Genomic DNA, 20,648 nt, shown 5'->3' on the forward strand with positions numbered 1-20,648 from the left:
CCGAAGCACCCGTGCTCGGTAAGTACCTGCGTCATTCTGTAAGACAGTGTGCCGTGCTTCCTCTCGACCCAGCGACTCAAGTGGGGACGAGGATTTGTTTGACCCGGTTTGACCTAATATTACGGTATTTATATGCTAATCTATAACTATTTATATGTGTATAATTAATGGATTAATGTAAATAATTTTAATTTTATTAATTTTTTGGTGGTAAGGCTTTTTCAAGCTCGCCTTTTTAGATACCCACTCATCAGATATTCCACCACCAAAAGACAGTAATGAGTATTGTTGTTAATCGGTTTGAAGGGTGAATGCAGGGCCGCCGTAAGCGGGGGTGCAGAGCGTGCACTGCACGCGGGCGGCACGTCCAGGGGGCGGCAAATTGAGTAATACATCATGTACCTAATTCAAGTCGTTATTATAATTCCCACAAATCCTTAAGTAGAATAAATTATTCAAAGCATCGAAAAATATCGCACTGAGTAAAGTTAAAAGTCCGTCGTCTGTTATCCTATGAAAAACAGTACTGTCAAAGTTAGGAGAATCCCCTTTAAGCTTCCTTATCAATTGGTAGATTAGGTATCCGTTACTTGTAGTAGGGCGTTGTCGTAGGGCGGCTTGAAAGGTATCGCGCCGTAAGGTATATTGGTGGCCGCTCGAAATAGCAGAGCTATGCCCTCCGCGGCCGGTTTGTCGGGTTCGCTGTTGCAGTCGCAATGTGCTCAAAGCCAACTTAGAGGTACAGCTGTGGGCTGCACATCGCCAGTTGAAAAAGGAGTTAGAAAAGGCGTTAAGTAAACAAAGAGCTAACCCCTATCGTAGTTTGCGAGGGAAGCTCCGGACACACGGCGCTCCTGATACGGAATAACTACCGCCAGATCTCTTGCGACTGGTCGGGGAGGTATTTCCGGGAAACAGAGCGGGGCACTCAACCATCGATGCCCTAAAACACCCTAAAGAACGTAGTCCTAACGGTATCACCGAACGTGGCGAACGACTTTAATAGTCTTCCTTTCTTTTTTTTAATTTAATTTACGACATCCACGGGCTTATAGCTGCCCATGCCTTTTTTTATTTTACATTTAGACACTTTGGCGTTTTATATTTTATATTTTTACTTAAAATCAGCAGATATTCGCTGGACTTCAAGCTTCGATATCACGAGTTGCCTTCCTATCTCAGAAGGCCGTTGGGGCATACCTCCAGGATCAGGTGATCCTTTTTTGAGGGGGCGATGGACGACTTGTCCGGCGTCTGAAGTTGGTTTTGAGTGGCTCCTGCAGGCACCGACCTTGCCCGGGATGGGTGTGTTATCCTACGCAGACGACGCCCTCATCACGGTGACGCGGCGAACCTTTCAGATGGCGGCCCTAAGGTCGGAGTGTCACCCACGGTGGATCGAATCGAGATGATGGTCTTGAAGGTTTCTCTAACTAAAACGGAAGCCCTCCTAATCCACAGTCCTCGCTGAGGTCTCCTCGAGGAGCGTCTACCGCCCTCCAAGGAACGGTAGTTAAGGCGCAGACACATATGAGGGATCAGGGCCTCATTCTGGATGGTAGATGGAGCTTCGGGCAACGTTTTGTCCAACTCAGCTTGAAGCTCATCAATGCCAACATAGGAGGACCTTAAAAACCTTGCCTGCGTGCGCTCTATGGCATGGTATTTTTTTATTAATCTATAAATCTCATCCAATCCATCAGCCCATTTCCGTCCACTGCTGGACATAGGCCTCTCCAACTGCACGCCACTGAGATCGTTCTTGGGCTACTCGCATCCAGCTCCTGCCAGCCGTCTTGCGTAAGTCGTCACTCCACGTTGCCCGAGGACGTCCTACACTACGTTTGCCGAGACGCGGTCTCCACTCTAGAACACGTTTTCCCCAACGGTCGTCGGATCTGCGACAAATATGGCCAGCCCACTGCCCCTTCAGCTTACTAATCCGGTGGGCTATGTCGATGACTTTGGTTCTCTGGCGGATCGCCTCATTTCTGATGCGATCCCGCACAAAAACGCCGAACACAGCCCTTTCCATAGCACGCTGAGCGACTTTAAACAGGTGGACCAGCCTTGCCGTGAGTGTCCACGTTTCGGCTCCGTAATTCATGACGGGTAGGACGCACTGGTTGAAGACTTTCATCTTAAGGCACTGTGGGGTCGACCATGTAAAGATTGGACGTAATTTTCCAAACGCTACCCAAGATAGCTGAATTCTTCTATTAACCTCGTCCTCAAGGTTGTTTCTACCTAATCGCAAAGTCTGCCCAAGGTTACATATTTTTGAACAACTTCGAGGACGGTACCGTGTATCGCAATCGGTTCCGGTAGAACATGTTCATTGAACATGACTTGGTTTTATCCAAGTTTATTCGTAGGCCGATGCGCACAGAAGAATCAGCCAGATCATTCAGCATCTGTTGTAGGTCAGCGTTTCTGCCACGATGACGATGTCGTCTGCAAATCTCAATTGAGAGATGTATTCGCCATTGATGTTGATGCCAAGCCCTTTCCAGTTCAGCGTCTTGAACATATCCTCCATTGCAATAGTAAACAATTTAGGGGAAATAACGTCCCCTTGTCTCACTCCTCGATGCAATGGTTTTGGATTTGTTTGTTGATTCTGTACTTGGACGGAAAATACACCTATTTGGTTTGACTCCCTTAATGCTCGTAACAAGGCTCTTATCTTACGGGACCGTGAGAACGGTGCTGCTTACCCGCTTCGCCGAAGAAGACCAAAAGAAGGGGTCTTCGCTATGGATGTCTTCTCCTCCCGCCATAAGTGTCCAGGGGTTAAGGGTTTCTGTAGTTATGTAGTTCCCTGAGAACTCCTTAGGAAGTCGAGCCCCGCAGGGGTGAGCCTACCGTCAGGACGTCACAGTAGTATGAACAAACGATCTCGTGAGATCCTCCAAAAAGACGGAGTGGCTTTTTTAGCAGGTATACACCCCGCCCCACACCTCATGTGGAGGAAAAGTGGTATGCGTTTTTGCAGCGAAAAAAAAGGGCGGCATCATAGGTATTGCACGCGGGCGACAAAACAGCTAGCGGCGGGCCTGGGTGAATGTGCCAGTGTAACTACAGGCACAAGGGACATAACATCTTAGTTCCCTAGGTTTGTGCATTGACAAAGAAAGGAATAGTTAATATTTCCAACAGCGCCATTATCTATACTGAAAATTAAAACAAATAATTTATCATTTGTAAACGTTGTCGAAATATTGAATACAATAGAGTTATTACGCATTTGTGCGTGTGTATCAAAACTTAATATCTTTATATTACACGTAATGTTTAGTTCATCGTGGTTACAAAACAATTTAACAAAACGGTCACTTAAGGAGCTGAAATGGCCCAGTGATTACAACGCGTGCATCTTAACCGATGATTACGGGTTGAAACCCAGGCGAGCACCACTGTATGTGTGCTTAATTTGTGTTTATAATTCATCTTGTGCTCGGCGGTGAAGGAAAACATCGTGAGGAAACCTGCATGTGTCTAGTTTCATCAAAATTTTGCCACATGTGCATTCTACCAGCCCGCATTGAAACAGCGTGGTGGAATATGTACCAAGCCATCTTCTCAGTATGAGAGGCCTTAACCCAGCAGTGGGAAATTTACAGACAGTTACTTTACTTTTTTTATTTACCTTAAAAGTCGTAGAACAATATAATTTTCTATTTGACGGTAGAATCGTATCTTTATTTTTTTTTTAATATTTTTTTCTTGTCTAAGTCTTCTACGTTTATATTCTGGTCCATTTTGTGACGGGGCTATGATATTTATTGGGGAACATCCAGTAATAAAATTAATAAGTTAACTTGTTATAATAGGAGGTTACGACATTAAAAACATATATTTACAATTTGGGCATAAATAGCAAATGATGATGAAATGAGCTGGTGGCTCGCCTGATCGTAAGTGAGTACCATCACTTCACATTACGAATCTTGGACATAATTTCAGAAAAATCCAATCTATCCAAATATCCAAAAGTTTGTGTAAAAACATCAAACCCAGTAATTACAGTCAAGCAAATAGTCATCATATGAAAATTATTTTTTTAGGCATTTTAATGAGAAGTCGCGAAGGTCGACGTTAAATAAAATAAAACCTTTTTTACGATTCCTTGGCTGTGTGTGTGTTTTTTATGCCAATATTTGTTTATCAAAGGTATTAAAAAGTCGAAAGAAGGTCCAAGAAACACTAAAATCGTTGCTATTTATCAGTACAAAAACTAAATATAATATATCAGAGTCGTATAATTAATGAGCTTGGACCGTTAAGTTCCATTTTTTTTAAACCTTGCCAGTATTGTTGAAGACCGTTCTGTCGGTTGATTCTTGGATATAAGTTTATCGATTTTTTTAAATGAACTTCGTACAATAAGCCATGAAATATTGTTCACATTCGCCGCCTCCCACAGGTATGGCATTATCAGACTTCTATTTATGATCGTACAGGGAACTGTTAAAAAAAGTGTCAGGGTACAAATCGTTCGGCCAAAACAAAAAAAATTACTCCTTTGCAGTGGTATGGCGGCCATTGGGAACTGTCGGAAAAGTATGGCAAGGTGATTTTCGTGAATGGCAACTCGACGATAATTAGCTATCCAAAAATTAGCCTGGTACAAATGGTTCAATTGTTCTATTAAAATTAATGTATTCGCGTCGGTATGGCGGGCTGTAAGCCACACCCGAGAAGTATGGCATTACGCTACCGCCTACTTCGTTTTTTTTCGACTATCTGAAAATACAAGCATTTTTGTGGAACAAATCGTTCGACACTCGTTATTTTTCCGACACGTTCGATTAAAGCCCACGCGATTGGGCCGCCGGTGCGAGCGGTATGACCATCATTTTCCTTTTTGCCTTTACGTAATTAGACCTCTGAAGAACCGCCATACTGGTACAAATGACCAAATATTTTGTCATTATCATCTCCCGGTCTAAGAATCACAGAAAACATATCTGTGGAGATACAAACATGTTTGCAAATACCGACTTTATACATATGCCTAGTTGATCTAATGACTTAAAATCGTAACCTGATTTGAAGTATTTTTTTTTTTAAATATAAATGTATACAGGAATTATCTTTATAAGAAAAATGCTACGGTGATAACTAATGAGGGAAATTATTCAATATTACGAATACGGTATTTACAGTAACTTAAAATAGTAACATAAAGATTTTTATGGGATTGATAGACGCATTTCTGTAGGAGTGCCTCAGGGATTAATTCTTTGATCTCAGTTTTTTATCCGTGTTACTAATGCCAAAGAATGAATGATTTTAGAGTTATAGGATACGTAAACAATTGCAATCAGCTTCAAAATGATTTCAAAACGATAACGAAATAATTTTAACAACTTACTATAGGTAAATGAGAAAAATCTTAAACTTCTCAAAAGCCTTAGATAAGCTATAAAACAGAACGAGTGAACTCGTGATAGACCTAACAAGAGCCTTTTTGAAAAAGAAGCATTTATAGCATTACGCTATTATATAAAAATAAATTAACAAAATGTTTGGATTTGTCATAAGGAATACAAGGAAATGCATAAAATATTTTTAATATTTACTACAATTTCAACAGAGGAAGTCTTGGATATATAGGCCTGTCTAATCTAGTTGGATGCAGGGGCTTAAAACCCGGACGCCACATTATGATGGTCAAACCTTGGAGAAAAGTTGAAGAATCCGCTTAAAAAAATTCACGATAAAGGAAATTAGATGTTTATACCCCAAGATTAATTACGAAAGCATCGAAGTAGTACAAAAACAATATCGTCGAATGCTGGGTCAGCGATTTAGCTTAGTCACGTATTGTCGAACGACGTCGAAAGAACTACATCAATATTGCATAACTGCTTGTAATACGTGACTCAGTTTACACTGACCTTGCATAAATTTATTTACTATCAAATAGGCTTTTCAAAACTCATTTGTTGATACAAAACCAAGTATATGTGTAGGAAGCTATTTCTTTTTCTTTTTTATGGAATAGTTTGGTGGACGAGCATATTGGCCATCTGATGGTAAGTGGTCACCATCACCCATAGACAATGACGCTGTAAGAAATATTAACTATTCCTTACATCGTTAATGCGCCACCAACTTTGGGAACTAAGATAGACCCTTGTGCCTGTAGTTACACTGGCTCACTCACCCTTCAAACTGGAACACAACAGTACTGTGTACCGTTGTTTAGCTGTAGAATATCTGATGAGTGGGTGGTACCTACCCAGGCGGGCTTGCACAAAACCTTACCACCTTATAGAAAGAAGCTAGAAGCAGGTTCCCTGTCCAAATAACCGCCACAAATCAGCGCATGCGTCAGCTGTTGTATACCCATACAGCAGCTGACGAAAACTAATTAAATAGGGAAACTTCAATTCATAGTTTACCTGATGTGGCTTTGTACAACGTCATTCTCATAGCGAGTAAAAACGCTTGGAAATGTTGTAGTCCAAAAATAATAAAAAATAACAAAAATTGTGCAATTTAGTACACCAAATGTACAAAATGTAAAGGCTGATGTACTTATCAATGGGGAATCGATGGATCTAATTGATAAAGCTAAGTTTTTTGATCAAACTGCTGATGCTAAGTTGCAATGGGTCCCCCGTATAAACTAATTGACAAGTAGACTGAGTTCTGCATTTGCGGTTTCAAAAAAGTTTGATTGGTACGGCTCGCTTAGTAGGTCTATTTCACTTACTTTTCAGTCTAATGTCTTACGGTATGTTTTCTTTTCAGAACCGATGGTACTGTTTCATTCATTCATCAATAAGTAATTGTAATATAGAATAAAGTAATTTGAGTTTGAGTTATAAGAAATGATCAATATTTCTTACAGCGCCAACGTATATATTATACGAGCTGAGATGGCCCAGTGGTTTGAACACGTAGATGATTTCGGATTCAAACCTAGGAAAGCACCACTATATATATGTGCTTAATTTGTGTTTATAATTCATCTCGTGTTCGGCGGTGAAGGAAAACATCGTGAGGAAACCTGCATGTGTCTAATTTCATTGAAATTCTGCCACATGTGCATTCCACCAACCCGCATTGGAACAGCGTGGTGGAATATATTCCAAGCCCTCTCCTTAATGGGAGAGGATTCCATTAGCCCAGCAGTGGGAAATTTATAGGCTGTTACCTTTTTTTTTTACGGCGCCAATGTATATAGGGGCTTATGTACATTTTGATACAGTAGCTTAGTTCCCATAACACTGTATAATTATTTTTGTCTGCATGTTGTTGTCTTTGAAAATTCCATGTTACGGAGTAGTACTCAAGATTTTGGTAAAAACATTTAAAAGCCGAATGATGAACAATGTGTGTAATTGTACTCTACAAGTTGCAGGTCAGAATGTTTGCATATGACCGCTATGAGCATATCTCGTCTTTCCACCAGAGTTAGCACGGCAGATTATCATTCACATGATGGAAGACTCTTAGATCAAAAGTTAAAAATCATTGAATTAATTTATCTATATCTTCAAATACAAACCATTCGACGACCTCCGTGACTGTGACAGTAGAGGGTACGCACTCTAAGGTCCCGGGTCCGATACCCGACCGAGTCAATTTAGATTATCATTAGTTTTCTATGTTGTCTTTGGTCTGAGTGTTTGTGGTACCGTCGTTACTTCTGATTTTCTATAACACAAGTGCTTTACCTAATTACATTGGGATCAGAGTAATGTATGTGATGTTGTCGCATATTTAAACTTCGTTAACGATAGTTAATTGGCTACTTATAGTCTCGTTCCATCGATTACACCTTACCACAGAATAAAATGCAAGCAAATGTTGTGTTGTCATATTTTAAATAACAATTTAATCATCTATTATTTCATGCTCTGTAGCCTACTCATTTTTTTAATATAATTGGCATGTCTTTTATAACAGCCATTCATTTTAAAATGTAGATTCAGAGTAATACCTTTGTCAGTTTTCAGATTAATTCCTTTATCGTCTTGAACTCATAGTATCGTTTGAATCTAAACATCGAATCATTGCGACGCAATATGTCATCCTCGATCGGTAAAGCAGATTAACGCACATATTGATCACGCGAAAATAGACCTTAAGGTGATGAACCTTTTCTTACCCCGACTGTATATAAAAACAATTTGAGTGTGGATTTCGAAATATTCAGAGATAATGTGTTTTGATTAAAATACACAGCCACAGCCGCAATTGCTAGCAATAGTGACAGTACCACCAGCTGGTAGCTCACCAGCGAAGCGCACAGCACCTAGAATTAGCCCATGACCGGCGACGAGTGTAGTGCCAGTGACTGGAATTTCACCAGCGACAGAGACTTCACCCTCATCATCACTGCCGTACGCTGCAACGGCTGGATAAGCAGTGATGGCGGGTGTAAATTATTCTGCACCCAGACTATATACAGCGGGACCAGCACAGCTAACCCCTAAGGGAGCAATTGCAACTGGAAGAAATCCATCGTATATGGGGCCGATGTATTGGCAAAATACGTTCTGAAAAAAAAAATACTAAATTAATAAGAAAAGTCACATTTATTTGTAAATAGTATATTGTTGCCAGAAATAACAATAAAATAAAGATTAATTTAGTTCAAAATCAAAATATTCTTTATTCAAATAAACTCATATAAAAGAACTTTAGAATCATCGTGTTGACTTAAATGCAAAGCTACCACCGATTCGACTTGATTCTACCGATAAGGAAAGGCGAAATGACCCAGTGGTTAGAACGCGTGCATCTTAACCGATGATTACGGGTTCAAACCCAGACAAGCACCACAGAATTTGTGTTTATAATTCATCTTATGCTAGGCGATGAAGGAAAACATCTCGAGAAAACCTGCATGTGTCTAATATCATTGAAATTGTGCCTCATCTGTATTCCACCAACCCGCATTGGAAAACTTCTCAAAAGGCCTCAGCCCAACAGCGGGAATTTTACAGGTTGCTGTTGTTGTAGAGAAGAACCAGCAAGAAACTCAGTAGTTTCTCCCATTATTTTTAATTTTACCTTGACCAAGCAAGCTTGGATACATAAAATCAAGAAAGCTAACGACGACATGCTTACTTGAGTTCCGTATTCTGTACATAAATCGAATGCGTTTTGAACCATTCGCCCTGTTTTATATGTAAAACAATAAATATCTCAAATAAACAAATAATATAAGATGCATTAAGCGGCTGGGTCAAGGGCCTGATGCAGAAGGCAGTACTCTTCGGCACGTATTGTGAGGAAGTTCCTCTCTTTGGAGCCCTGACCACCGGTGGTTAGACCCTGTTCCCCCCACCACTGTTTGGCCTCTGTATTCTATATTTTTAAATATATTTTATATGTTTGTATTTTATATTTAAAAATGTAATTATATATAAGTAAGAATAAATAAAAAGTAATAATATATTTTAAGTAATTATTAACTGGAAGATGTTACAATAACTTTATATACAGTGTATGTATATCGATGTGTTACATAACGCTATTAAGAGTATGAATATTTTAGAATCAAAATTAAAAGAATACGTGTATACAATTTGATAAATATCGATTGTATCTCACTATAAATCAGTGGCGGATTTACCAAAGGACTAAGTAGGCTATAGCCTAGGCTGGCAGATTTAGAGGGGCGGCAAATTTAGCCAATTTTTTTAACTTACAGAAATAAAATAGAAATTATAATTATATGTATACTGACACATTACGCCCGTAATCCGTATATTCGTCACTACATAGCGGGTTGCAAAATAATCCATGAACTAACAAAAATATCACCTAGTTCATAATCATACTAGTATCGGGAAAAAACCGATGTAATGAGGGCGATAGAACACAAATAAAGAAAGTTGCAATTTCAGAATAAATTTAATTAATATGATTGTGAATTAGAGTCGAGATGGCCCAGTGGTTAGTACGCGTGCATCTTAACCGATGATTGCGGGTTCAAACCCAGGCAAGCACCGCTGATTCATGTGCTTAATTTGTTTTTATAATTCATCTCGTGCTCAGCGGTGAAGGAAAACGTCGTGAGGAAACCTGCATGTGACAAATTTCATAGAAATTCTGCCACATGTATATTCCACCAACCCGCATAGGAACAGCGTGGTGGAATATGTTCCAAACCTTCTCCTTAAAGGGAGAGGAGGCCTTTAGCCCAGCGGTGGGAATTTACAGGCTGTTGTTGTTGTTCTTGTTGTTGTTGATTGTGAATTAAACTAACGTATTGAATTTAAAAAGTCAGGGGCGACAAAAATTTAATAGCCTACTAGCCTACTAGCGGAAATTTGCTGTAAGTGAACTTTATGTATTTATGAGAAATAAATTCTTTAAACCAACCGAAGATGGGACAAAACGGGCAGAGCATATTAAAAAAATAACCTCTTATTGGTAAACAAACTAAGAATGGACGAGGTAATGGTAACAACAGCCTTTACTTAGAAAATGTGTTAATTCATTGTTTTTACGTAGAAACAAAACACAGATTGTGCACGTAACATAGTGTTACTATGAGCTGATATATAATATTGCATTATATGTTCAATGGAATAATTATTTACGACCTAAATTCAAGTAGTAACAACTTTTTTTTTAATTAAAAACTTTTTATACAATTTTCCAAGGAGGTTGTTAATGAAAATTGCATAGAATTTATAACCTATGACAAATGATTACGTATTATTATCAATACAATTATTGTAATAATATATATGTTACTGAAATATATTTACAAACATAATAAGTTGGTGGTAGGGCTTTGTGCAAGTCCGTCTGGGTAGGTACCACCCGCTCATCAGTTATTCTACCGCTAAATAACAGTACTCAGTATCGTTGTGTTCCGGTTTGAAGGGTGAGTGAGCCAGTGTAACTACAGGCACAAGGAACATAATATCTTAGTTCCCGAGGTTGGTGGCACATATAGTTAATATTTCTTACAGCTTTATTGTCTATGGGTGATGGTGACCACTTACCATTAGGTGGCCTATATTCCCGTCCGCCAGTCTATACCATAAAAAAATACTAATATCAAACAGTTGTTTCATTTGAGATATATTTTTGACACGTTTTTTGGTTAGATATATGAAACTTAAGAATTCCGTTATTGGGAAAATGCTCATTTTATTTATAATTCGAAGATAGAAAATACTATACAATAAAAACTCATTGCAAAAAGATTAGATCAACCCTGCTATTGTAAATTATAAACCAAATCTTGGACATAGGGCTTTTTGCAATTGTGCACCACATAGTATTTTACCACCAAAAAAAATTTTTTAAGGTATTTATTAACATAAGAATTAATAACATTAAATTCTTAAACATATACAAATATGAACTAAAACTAAGATTTATACAGTATAAATCTTGACCGCGTGGAATGGTGGCAAGAATGCTAGCAGCATTTCCCCGTTGAATCGCAATTCCGATCCTCTGGGCAAAATATTTTTGGAGTATAATACTGTTGCAGCTTGAAGGGTAAGTGAGCGAGTTTAACTAGAGGTACAAGGAATATAATACCCTTAGTTCCAAAAGTAACGCCATGTTGTTATGAAGCATAATTAATATTTCTTAGAGTGCCAGTGGCTATGTAAAGTAGAGCCAATTTCAGTTGCCTAATTATGACGTCATATCATATCATAAATACCGTAACAACAACAACGATAGAAATTCCCCACTGCTGGGCTAAGGCCTCCTCTCCTTTTAAGGAGAAGGTTTGCAATTTATTCCACCATGCTGTTCCAATACGGTTGGTGGAATACACACGTGGTAGAATTTCTATGAAATTAGACACATGCAGGTTTTCTGACGATATTTTCTTTCAACGCCAAGCACAAGATGAATTTTAAACACAAATTAATCACATGAATATAATCGATGGTGCTTGCCTGGTTTTGAACCCGCAATCATCGGTTAAGATGCACGCGTTCTAACCACTTGGCCATCTCAGTTCTATAAATAACGTAAAGTCTTAACTTAATTTTAAGATAAAGATAAGTAACAATCTTTATTAGAGTTTCTAAAAAAATGCAAGATAAGATCCAGGTGGGAATTGCCATTACATCACCCTTACCATGTACGCACATGATACTCGTTTAATAATGTACATATATATTATTGTAAATACATGTTTAATTCTCTTTATATTTAATAACGACAAAATTCAACGAAAATATGCCTAGAACATTGAGTAACCGATAACTTTATTGGTATAAAAGTATCAAATTGCCGCACGGACATCATTCGAACAGTTCCTTGGATCTGCCAACATGTCCTGCAAAGCCGTTGCCGTCGTCTGCGCGCTGGCGCTCATCCAGGTATGGCTCAGCCAGTGCGCGCTCAACTTCATTCCGCAATTGATACAGCTTGCTTAAGACTAACATTTAAATTTGGAATTTCGACTCGATTTAAAACTATAAGGCTTGGAATATTTTGAAAGATATACCGATGACGCCAAGTCAGGCAAGCCAGTCACTTTATGCCTCATATTAATAACTGCTAATGATATTTTTCAGTCTATCAGCGCCCAAGCCATCGGAGTTTACAATGGCTTTGGTTTGGGTGCTCCCTACGGTGCATACGGTATTGGACCCTGTGCTGAAGCCGCTTTCGTTGCTCCCTGCGGTGCAGGTTTCGGTCCAGGTTTCGGTCCGGCAGCTCTCTCTGCTTCGAATGGTGGTGGCCTCGTCGTCACTAGCGCTTCGCCCATCGCCCCCATAGGCGTTTCCATGGTGTCTGAGAACGCTTACGAAGGTCCTCTAGCTGTTGCTGGCGCTATTCCGTTCTTAGGAGCTGTGGCCTTAGAAGGCGCTCTGCCAACCGCTGGTGCTGGTGCCGTTACTTACGGCTGCGGAAATGGTGAAGTTGCCATTGTAACCGAGGACTTAACTCCTGCCGTCAACGCTTTTGGAGCTCCTTTTGCTTTTGATGGAATAGCTGGACCAGGCTTGGCCTACGATGGATTATATGGTCCCAGATTGGGATGTGATGGTTTCGCTGGACCCTACGGTTACAATGGTCTTTTGGGATCCTACGGCTATGATGGGATCGTTGGACCCTACGGTTACAACGGTCTCGCTGGTGCCTACGGTTTTGACGGCGTCGTCGGACCCTACGGGTACGATGGTCTTTATGGACCCTACGATGGTCTCGTAGGTCCTAATGGTTATAATGGTTTCTATTACTGATAATTGTAAAATATTGAGTTAATATAAATGTTAACTGTTTAATTATCTTTTATTATTGAATCCCTTATTATATTTCTTAATTTCATGGAGGAATATGACGTTACTTGGCTCTCAAGGTTATATGACAGAATATTTTATGTCTTGTGTGTAAATTAAGAGTTGAAAATTTACTTGGACTTGGTACGATTAGGCTGATATAGTACTTGAATCGTTACGATACAATATTCAATTACAAGACACATGTGAAACTGCAGTTGGTACAGTATACAGATTCTACCGAGAAGTGGCGAAAAAGAACTCAGTAGCTTCACTATTTCAACAATTTATACCGCTATGTAAAATAAAACAAATTTATTTCTAGCATGGGCATCGACAAATTGTAACTTCATAATATTTTAACACACTCATATAATATTTTATTTGGTAATTTACTTCATTTTAACATGTAATTTGTGTTTGAAAAAGTTAAAAATGCCCTTTTTGAGATAATTGCCCCAGAAATATATTTGAGAGAGTCCGAGAATAAAGTTTGTAGTCGTATAGACTGGGTATTTTGTTGACTGTAATAATCACATTTTTATTATTATTATAAATTTCAACATAATAATTACAAATTAGTACTATTTAATTCTTTTAATAATTTTATAACGAATTAACAATGTTTACAATAAATACTAATACTAGAATATCCATTTAGAAATAGCTTCATAATCTATTTAAAACATTGCCTACGCCTTTGCAGCCAGGCACACCATTAGCGATGCCAAAGCTATTGGCATAACCTGGCCCAGAGCCATTTTCCACAGTTTCACTCACGATTCCAACTTTTCCATCACCACAAGCGTACGCAACTGCACCTTGACCAGCGGCTGGCAGAGGTCCCTCTAAAGCCACAACGCCAGAGAATGGTAATCGACCACTTACAGCTAATGGGCCCTCCATCATTAAGTTATCAGATTCAACTGTAACGCCAGTGGGAGAGATTGATGAATAGCTTGTTACTTTTAATCCGCCACCGTTAAATGATCTTCCCATTTCAGGTATAACGTCAGAAGGTAGAGGACCGCATGCCATGTTATTGGCATTATTTATTTCAGCAGCAACAGCATTGGCATAATTGTTACCATACATACCGCGACCTATATACTGACCTGTTGTAACCTGTAGACAAATTAATTGGTAATTAGTATGATTGCTTAATTTTCCAATGCGAGTTTTTACTGTAAAATAACATAAGTCTACTGTTTGAAATTATACTCGCTTAGTGAATTAGTTAGTCAACGTATCATGAAAACTACATGCCAAATGGTAAAATCCTCGAAATAGACAACTTCACAAATTTTCTTATTCCTCGATATAATATTTATCACATAATTTATAACTTTTATTTATTTAAATGCGTGTAAGTCTAAAAAAAGAATTTATTAATCGTAGTAATAATTAATTATTCATCATCACCGCCCTTATTCCACTTTTACTTGGGGTCGGCGCAGCATGTCTTCTTTCATACTTCCCTATCTGACGTCATCTCACAAGTAACATTATTTCCAACCATATCGTCTTCCACACAACCCATCCATCATTTCTTTGGTCCCAGACCTCTATATCCATACACGTTCATGCTCGAGGCCTTCCTCACAATATGTTCCTCATTCCTCCGCATAACGTACCCATACCACGACAGCCGGTTTCCACATAACTTCTCAGTTTCCGATGCCACTTTCAAACATCCTCTTATGCACTCAATAATAATTATTATTTTATTATCTGGGGGATCTAGCACACAAAAGTTGAACCACAAATGTTCTTTACAAAGAGGTATTCAATTAATGTAATATTTTAAATTAATCTGTTAAGTTTTTTATAACCAATTTCCACATATTTATGACGGTATCTTTGCAAAATGAGGCGAGATGGCTAGATACATTGATCTTTATTAATAATAAGAACATTATTAATTGGAATTTATTACTAGCATGCAACTATTTTGTTTACGCCAAAGAAGTAGCACTTATAACTAGCAACAAATACGCATTTTTATTTTTAAATGTTCGCATTTTTACAACGAATTGTGGAAACATCATTAACTTATTTTTAAAACCATACACCATCATCATACAATATTCAACCAACAAACAGCAATACCATAGTATAATTGTGTTTCGATTTGAAGAATGAAAGAGACAGTATATATTTATTTTTTGGCTTTTATTTGTGTCAAAAAGAGACAGACTGTTTCGCCAATGTCACAAGCGATGGAGAAGACACGAAAGAGGTTGACCGGTACAGTCGAGATTACTGATGAGCCAGTATAGCCACAGGATATAACATCTTGGTTCCCAATGTTGGTCACACATTGGCGATTGTCTTACAATCTATCTATGGTCAGTGTTGACAAATTAGATAACCAGGTGGCCAGCCTACCTACCAACTTAAAATAAAAAATAACGGGATACAGATTATATGAATAAGTTTACATCTCACCTGGAAAATCATGACCGATGCGCAGAAAAATATAATTTGTTTGTGCATTTTGATTGTGTGTGTATCACAGCCACAGAATGGATTGATATATTCTTGAATTGTTAACGATTTTATACTAAAAGTTAAAACGATAAAATATATTACGTAAATGATAAGCGATTGATTTGTATAATATTTCAATTCGATGTTATAATAACTCAAATACTACTCAGGCTCAATCTTTTAGATTGCTTTCTTATATTACAAACTAGTAGACGCCTGCGGCTTCGCTTGCGTTTATGGTGATGTCATGGGTCAGGCATAAAAAGTAGCCTGTGTAAATTTCGAGATGGCCCAGTGGTTAGAACGCGTGCATCTTAACCGACGATTGCGGGTTCGAACCCAGGCAAGCACCGCTGATTCATGTGCTTAATTTGTCTTTATAATTCATCTCGTGCTCAGCGGTGAAGGAAAACATCCTGAGGAAACCTGCATATGTCTAATTTCATCGAAATTCTGCCACATGTGATAGGTCGTGCAAATTGACCATCTAATGGTAAGTGGCGACCACCTATAGATATACATAAGAAATTATTAGAAATATGAACTATCCATATTCTATATTAGAAATACCATATAAATAAGAAGCAAGTGTCCAAGCAATTTTGGAGCTAAGATGTTATGCCTTTGTGCCTGTAGTTACACTGGATAACAACACTCATAACTGCTATTCAGCTGTAGAATATTTGATGATTAGATGCTTTCTGATGATTTTGAACCGAGTCCTGTCACCATGTAAAATCATTTGTTTTGTGTAACGATGACCTATTTACTAAGAACGTGATCTCTTTCAGGCAACATTAGGGCGTATAACCCGACGATCTTTAAAATTACTCAACATTTGATTATGTTGCGGTGTTAATTAATAATTCAAGGGAATGCTTATATGTATAACAAGCATCATCAAAAGTATAACACCTGGCCTCTTGTCTCCACTGGTGACAGGAGGGCTGGTTCGTTTCTTGCCCAGAGGATCGCAATTGCGATTCGACGGGGAAACGCTGCTAGCATTCTCGCCACCATTCCACGCGGTCAAGATTTACACAGTAACTAATTTACATTCATATTTGTATGGTATATATTTAAGCATTTCATGTTATTAATTCTTATGTTAATAAAATTTCTCTATATATGCACAATATAGTTGATAAACACTGATATAATTTAAGAGGTTTCTAATGTGATGTCGTCAATAAACACTTCTTTATTAAATTGCCAACACTGGCTGGTCCTTACGAGATAGATCAAAATGTACTATGTACGTATGTACATTATTATAAGCTTCAAATTGTCTTCAAAATTAAAGTTTGCGAAGGTATTCGATATGGTATCTATCTCTTAAGAAAAAACATTTTTTATCCGTTACTTTTTAATAATAATGGCTTAATTTCGAAGCAATTTTAAGCAATACATCATTAAGCCTTTTTAAATTAGGTACCTTACATATATTGTGTATTTAATATAGATCAATATGGCTCTCCACATCATGTAATTTATATGAATATTTTCGTAGACGTTAAAAACCTAAAATTATTGTCTAAGCTGTGAACTTTTTATAAAATGGCATTCTGTAGGGCTATGAGTTGCTAGTAACATATATAGCTAGTAACATATCTAACGACTTTACATACTAAATGATTATTTGGTGAATTTAGCAGATTTGATTAAGAAGCGAATTTAAATAACAATCAGAAATAATTTAACAATTATGTAAAAATACGTGATACAAACGTTCCTGATAAGAAATACGCAAGATGCGTCGTATCAGATATTGTTAAATAACGTTCTGTTGAAAACTCTTTCAAATCGTGTATGGTATATAAAGTGTAATGGTGTGGTCAGACCATTATTTCAGTTTGAATATCAATCTACAACATGAAATACTTTAGTGTGCTGTTAATTGCCGTAATTTACTTTACACAGGTAATAACTTCTGTTAATGATTCTCAGATTTACTGTGTTATGTATAGTCGTTGGTTACGAATTTACTTTAAAAATAAGGGTTTGTTTAAAATATTTTCAAAAACAATAGTAATAAAAATCATTGAATAATAATAGTTAGAACTCAAATAGTTTTATTGTGAAATTGCCTGATTTTCAAAAGGAAATTTATAAAATGATAAGTTATGGGCGTTTGCCACTTATCATCAGATGGCAAGTAGTTACAATCGATGCCGTCAGAAATTTTAACCATTTGGTACCAATGCGTCAGCAACCTTTGGAACTAAGATGTTATGTCCCTAGTGCCTGTAGTTACACTCACCACCCTGAAACTGAAACCGGGTCACAACAATACTGAGTACTGTTGCTTATCAGTAGAATATCTAATGAGTGGGTGGTACCTACACAGACGATCTTGCAGAAAAACAATTTATTTTCTTTTTTCTTTTTGTTAGGTAGCTACTGTTGAGCATAAATTCTCAACAATAATAATGGTCAAATTTTGGCCATAGGACAAAACTAGTTAAATTACAGTTAAGACACAAGAAACCTTCAAAAAGTTTATAACTGATTAATTACGTTGTAAGTCATTCGTATGACGTTTACGTAATTTTTATAATAATTCCTTTTCAGACTACCTATGGACAATGCCTTGGACCTGCTGGACCATTCCCTAATGGTTATGGTGTAGGATATGGACCTGGAATCGGCATTGGACCTGGTATCGCACCAGGTTTCGTAGGACCAGCTGGCCTCGCTCCTGGTTATCCAGGAATCGCTCCAGCACTTGAAGTGCCTTTAGCTGTTGGTGGTTATGGCGGCTCTGGTGTTGGTGACGTTGCCGTTGCTGGTGAAATGCCAGTCGTTGGTACCACAATGGTTGCTGGACAAGTGCCGATCCTCGGTTCTGTGCGGTTCGCTGGTGACCTACCAGCTGTCGGTACTGTTAGCATTGCAGGTAGTTGCGGCTGTGGATGTGGATCACCAGGATATTACTACCCATAAACATTCTGAACTCCAGTTTTGAAATACTGTCAAAATCATACTTACTACATTAAATACTGAACGCTCATTGGTCGCCCATTACGTCATCAGCAGATATCGACCAATCACAGTTAAGATCAAAGAATATTTGACATACGTCAGCATTACAAAACTGGCGATAAGAATTGTAATATATGTTTGTAATAAAATAATTAGTTCATGTAGTGTTACCAATATAAAATATTTTCTATAAAACTTTTTTTTATTTACTCGCTTTCACTTTTCCTATAACAAAAACCGTTTAAATTAAAAATGATTACAACACTGAAAATTATATTTTAATGTAATTTTGTTTACATCTATACAATGTAAAAAAAAACGAATCTTCCTTTAAAAAAGGACCAAATTCATCAATGGGACACTATTATATTATATATAGAATATAAAGAACCATCATAATTATTTTAACTAATTAGTAATTAGTAATTGTATTTAATTAATTATATTTTAGAAATTTGTAAAATCGAATATTGTTGGATTTAAGCTGTTAAAATGTATCTTTTTAATATATCTTTATAAAGGCGGTATTTTAATAAATTTAACAAACTATATTCTATAATGATTATTGTTTTATATGAATTATTTTATAATGAAATTGTTGTCTTCCAAAGTCAAAGTCAAAAACCTTTATTCAAAATGGAAGTGTTTATACTTTCTTATTGATAGTCGAAAATCTACCATCGATTCGGAATAAAATACCTCAGACCTGAGAAGAACCGGCGAAAGAAACTCAGCGGTGTTTCTTTTTTATAATATCTCTTTACAATATACAATAATATAGATACTTTTGTTATTTGAAACAGAGGCGATCATCTCATTCCCAAGGTGTGCAGTCAACTAGAAAGTCATTAGTGTATGCACTCCGCACATTAAGTTAGGTTATTAGAAAGTTTATGGGTTTAACTTGGCGTTAAAATTAAATTCCTTGTTTTGAACGCAAAATAAGTTCAAGACAAACAGACAGGGTTATTTTCGCATTTATAATATTAGTATAAATAAATAGTTGAATAAAACAAATGACTTAATAATATAATATGACGAGCTCCGTAGTCGAGTGGTATGTACACTGGTTTCAAGGGTACGCCATTCCGAGGTCCCGGGTTCGATTCCCGTCCGAGTCGATATAGATTATCATTAGTTTTCTATGTCATCTTGGGTCTGGATGTTTGTGGTACTTTCGTTACTTCTGATTTGTATAACACAAGTGCTTTAGCTATTTACATTGGGATCAGAGTAATGTATGTGATGTTGTCTCATATTTATTTATTTATTATTTATAATACTGATACTAAAATATATTGTATTATAAGGAGAATTAGTGTGAATTTCCGAACGCCACGCGTCAAGCTGACAGATGTCTTTTAAAATTATTTCTCTTTTTGGCGGGACTGTCGAGAGGTGGCGCGAAATACGGTCAGGCGTATCATTGTTTTACTGTTTTGTAATATTATTAGAAAACCAGAAATTGATTGAAGTATTTTGTTGTTTATTATTATTATTTTATATCCTTGCAATAAATTTGTTATAAAAGTAATTTTGTTTTGTTAATAGTATATTATAAGCCTATATATTATTTGAAATATAACATTTATAAATAATCATTAAAAGTTGTATAACTTCTAGCTGTTGAGTTATATTCAGTCACAGAATTATATAAATGTAATGAATACTTTTTGGTTTGACATTTTTATAAATAAAAGTAGAAATATAATATAATTGAATGGAATTCTGGTTTTAAATACGGAAGATAATGGATGATTGTAACGAAAACTTTAAAATAAATATTGTTAATTATTTGATGTTCCTGTTTATCTGAAGCTGGGTCTATAATCTGTATAAAATATGTGGCACATTTCACTAAAAACATTTTACTTGGATGAGTTTTATTTTCATTACATAATAATACCGTAAAACGATTATGGGTTATACCGTGCGCAGTTTTGA

At 37.1% G+C, this 20,648-nt stretch overlaps 1 protein-coding gene across 1 annotated transcript; it reads left to right on the forward strand.

Moving 5' to 3' along the window:
- The first annotated feature begins 12,278 nt into the window (after positions 1 to 12,278).
- Positions 12,279 to 18,665, forward strand: LOC124540980 (chorion class CB protein PC404-like). Its single transcript, XM_047118752.1, has 4 exons — positions 12,279 to 12,326; positions 12,525 to 12,896; positions 13,005 to 13,160; positions 18,294 to 18,665. The coding sequence occupies exons 1-4, from the start codon at positions 12,279 to 12,281 to the stop codon at positions 18,663 to 18,665; spliced, it is 948 nt and encodes a 315-aa protein (XP_046974708.1).
- Positions 18,666 to 20,648: the final 1,983 nt, after the last annotated feature.

This window comes from Vanessa cardui, chromosome 27 (assembly GCF_905220365.1).
Source record: "Vanessa cardui chromosome 27, ilVanCard2.1, whole genome shotgun sequence".
NCBI lineage: Eukaryota > Metazoa > Arthropoda > Insecta > Lepidoptera > Nymphalidae > Vanessa > Vanessa cardui.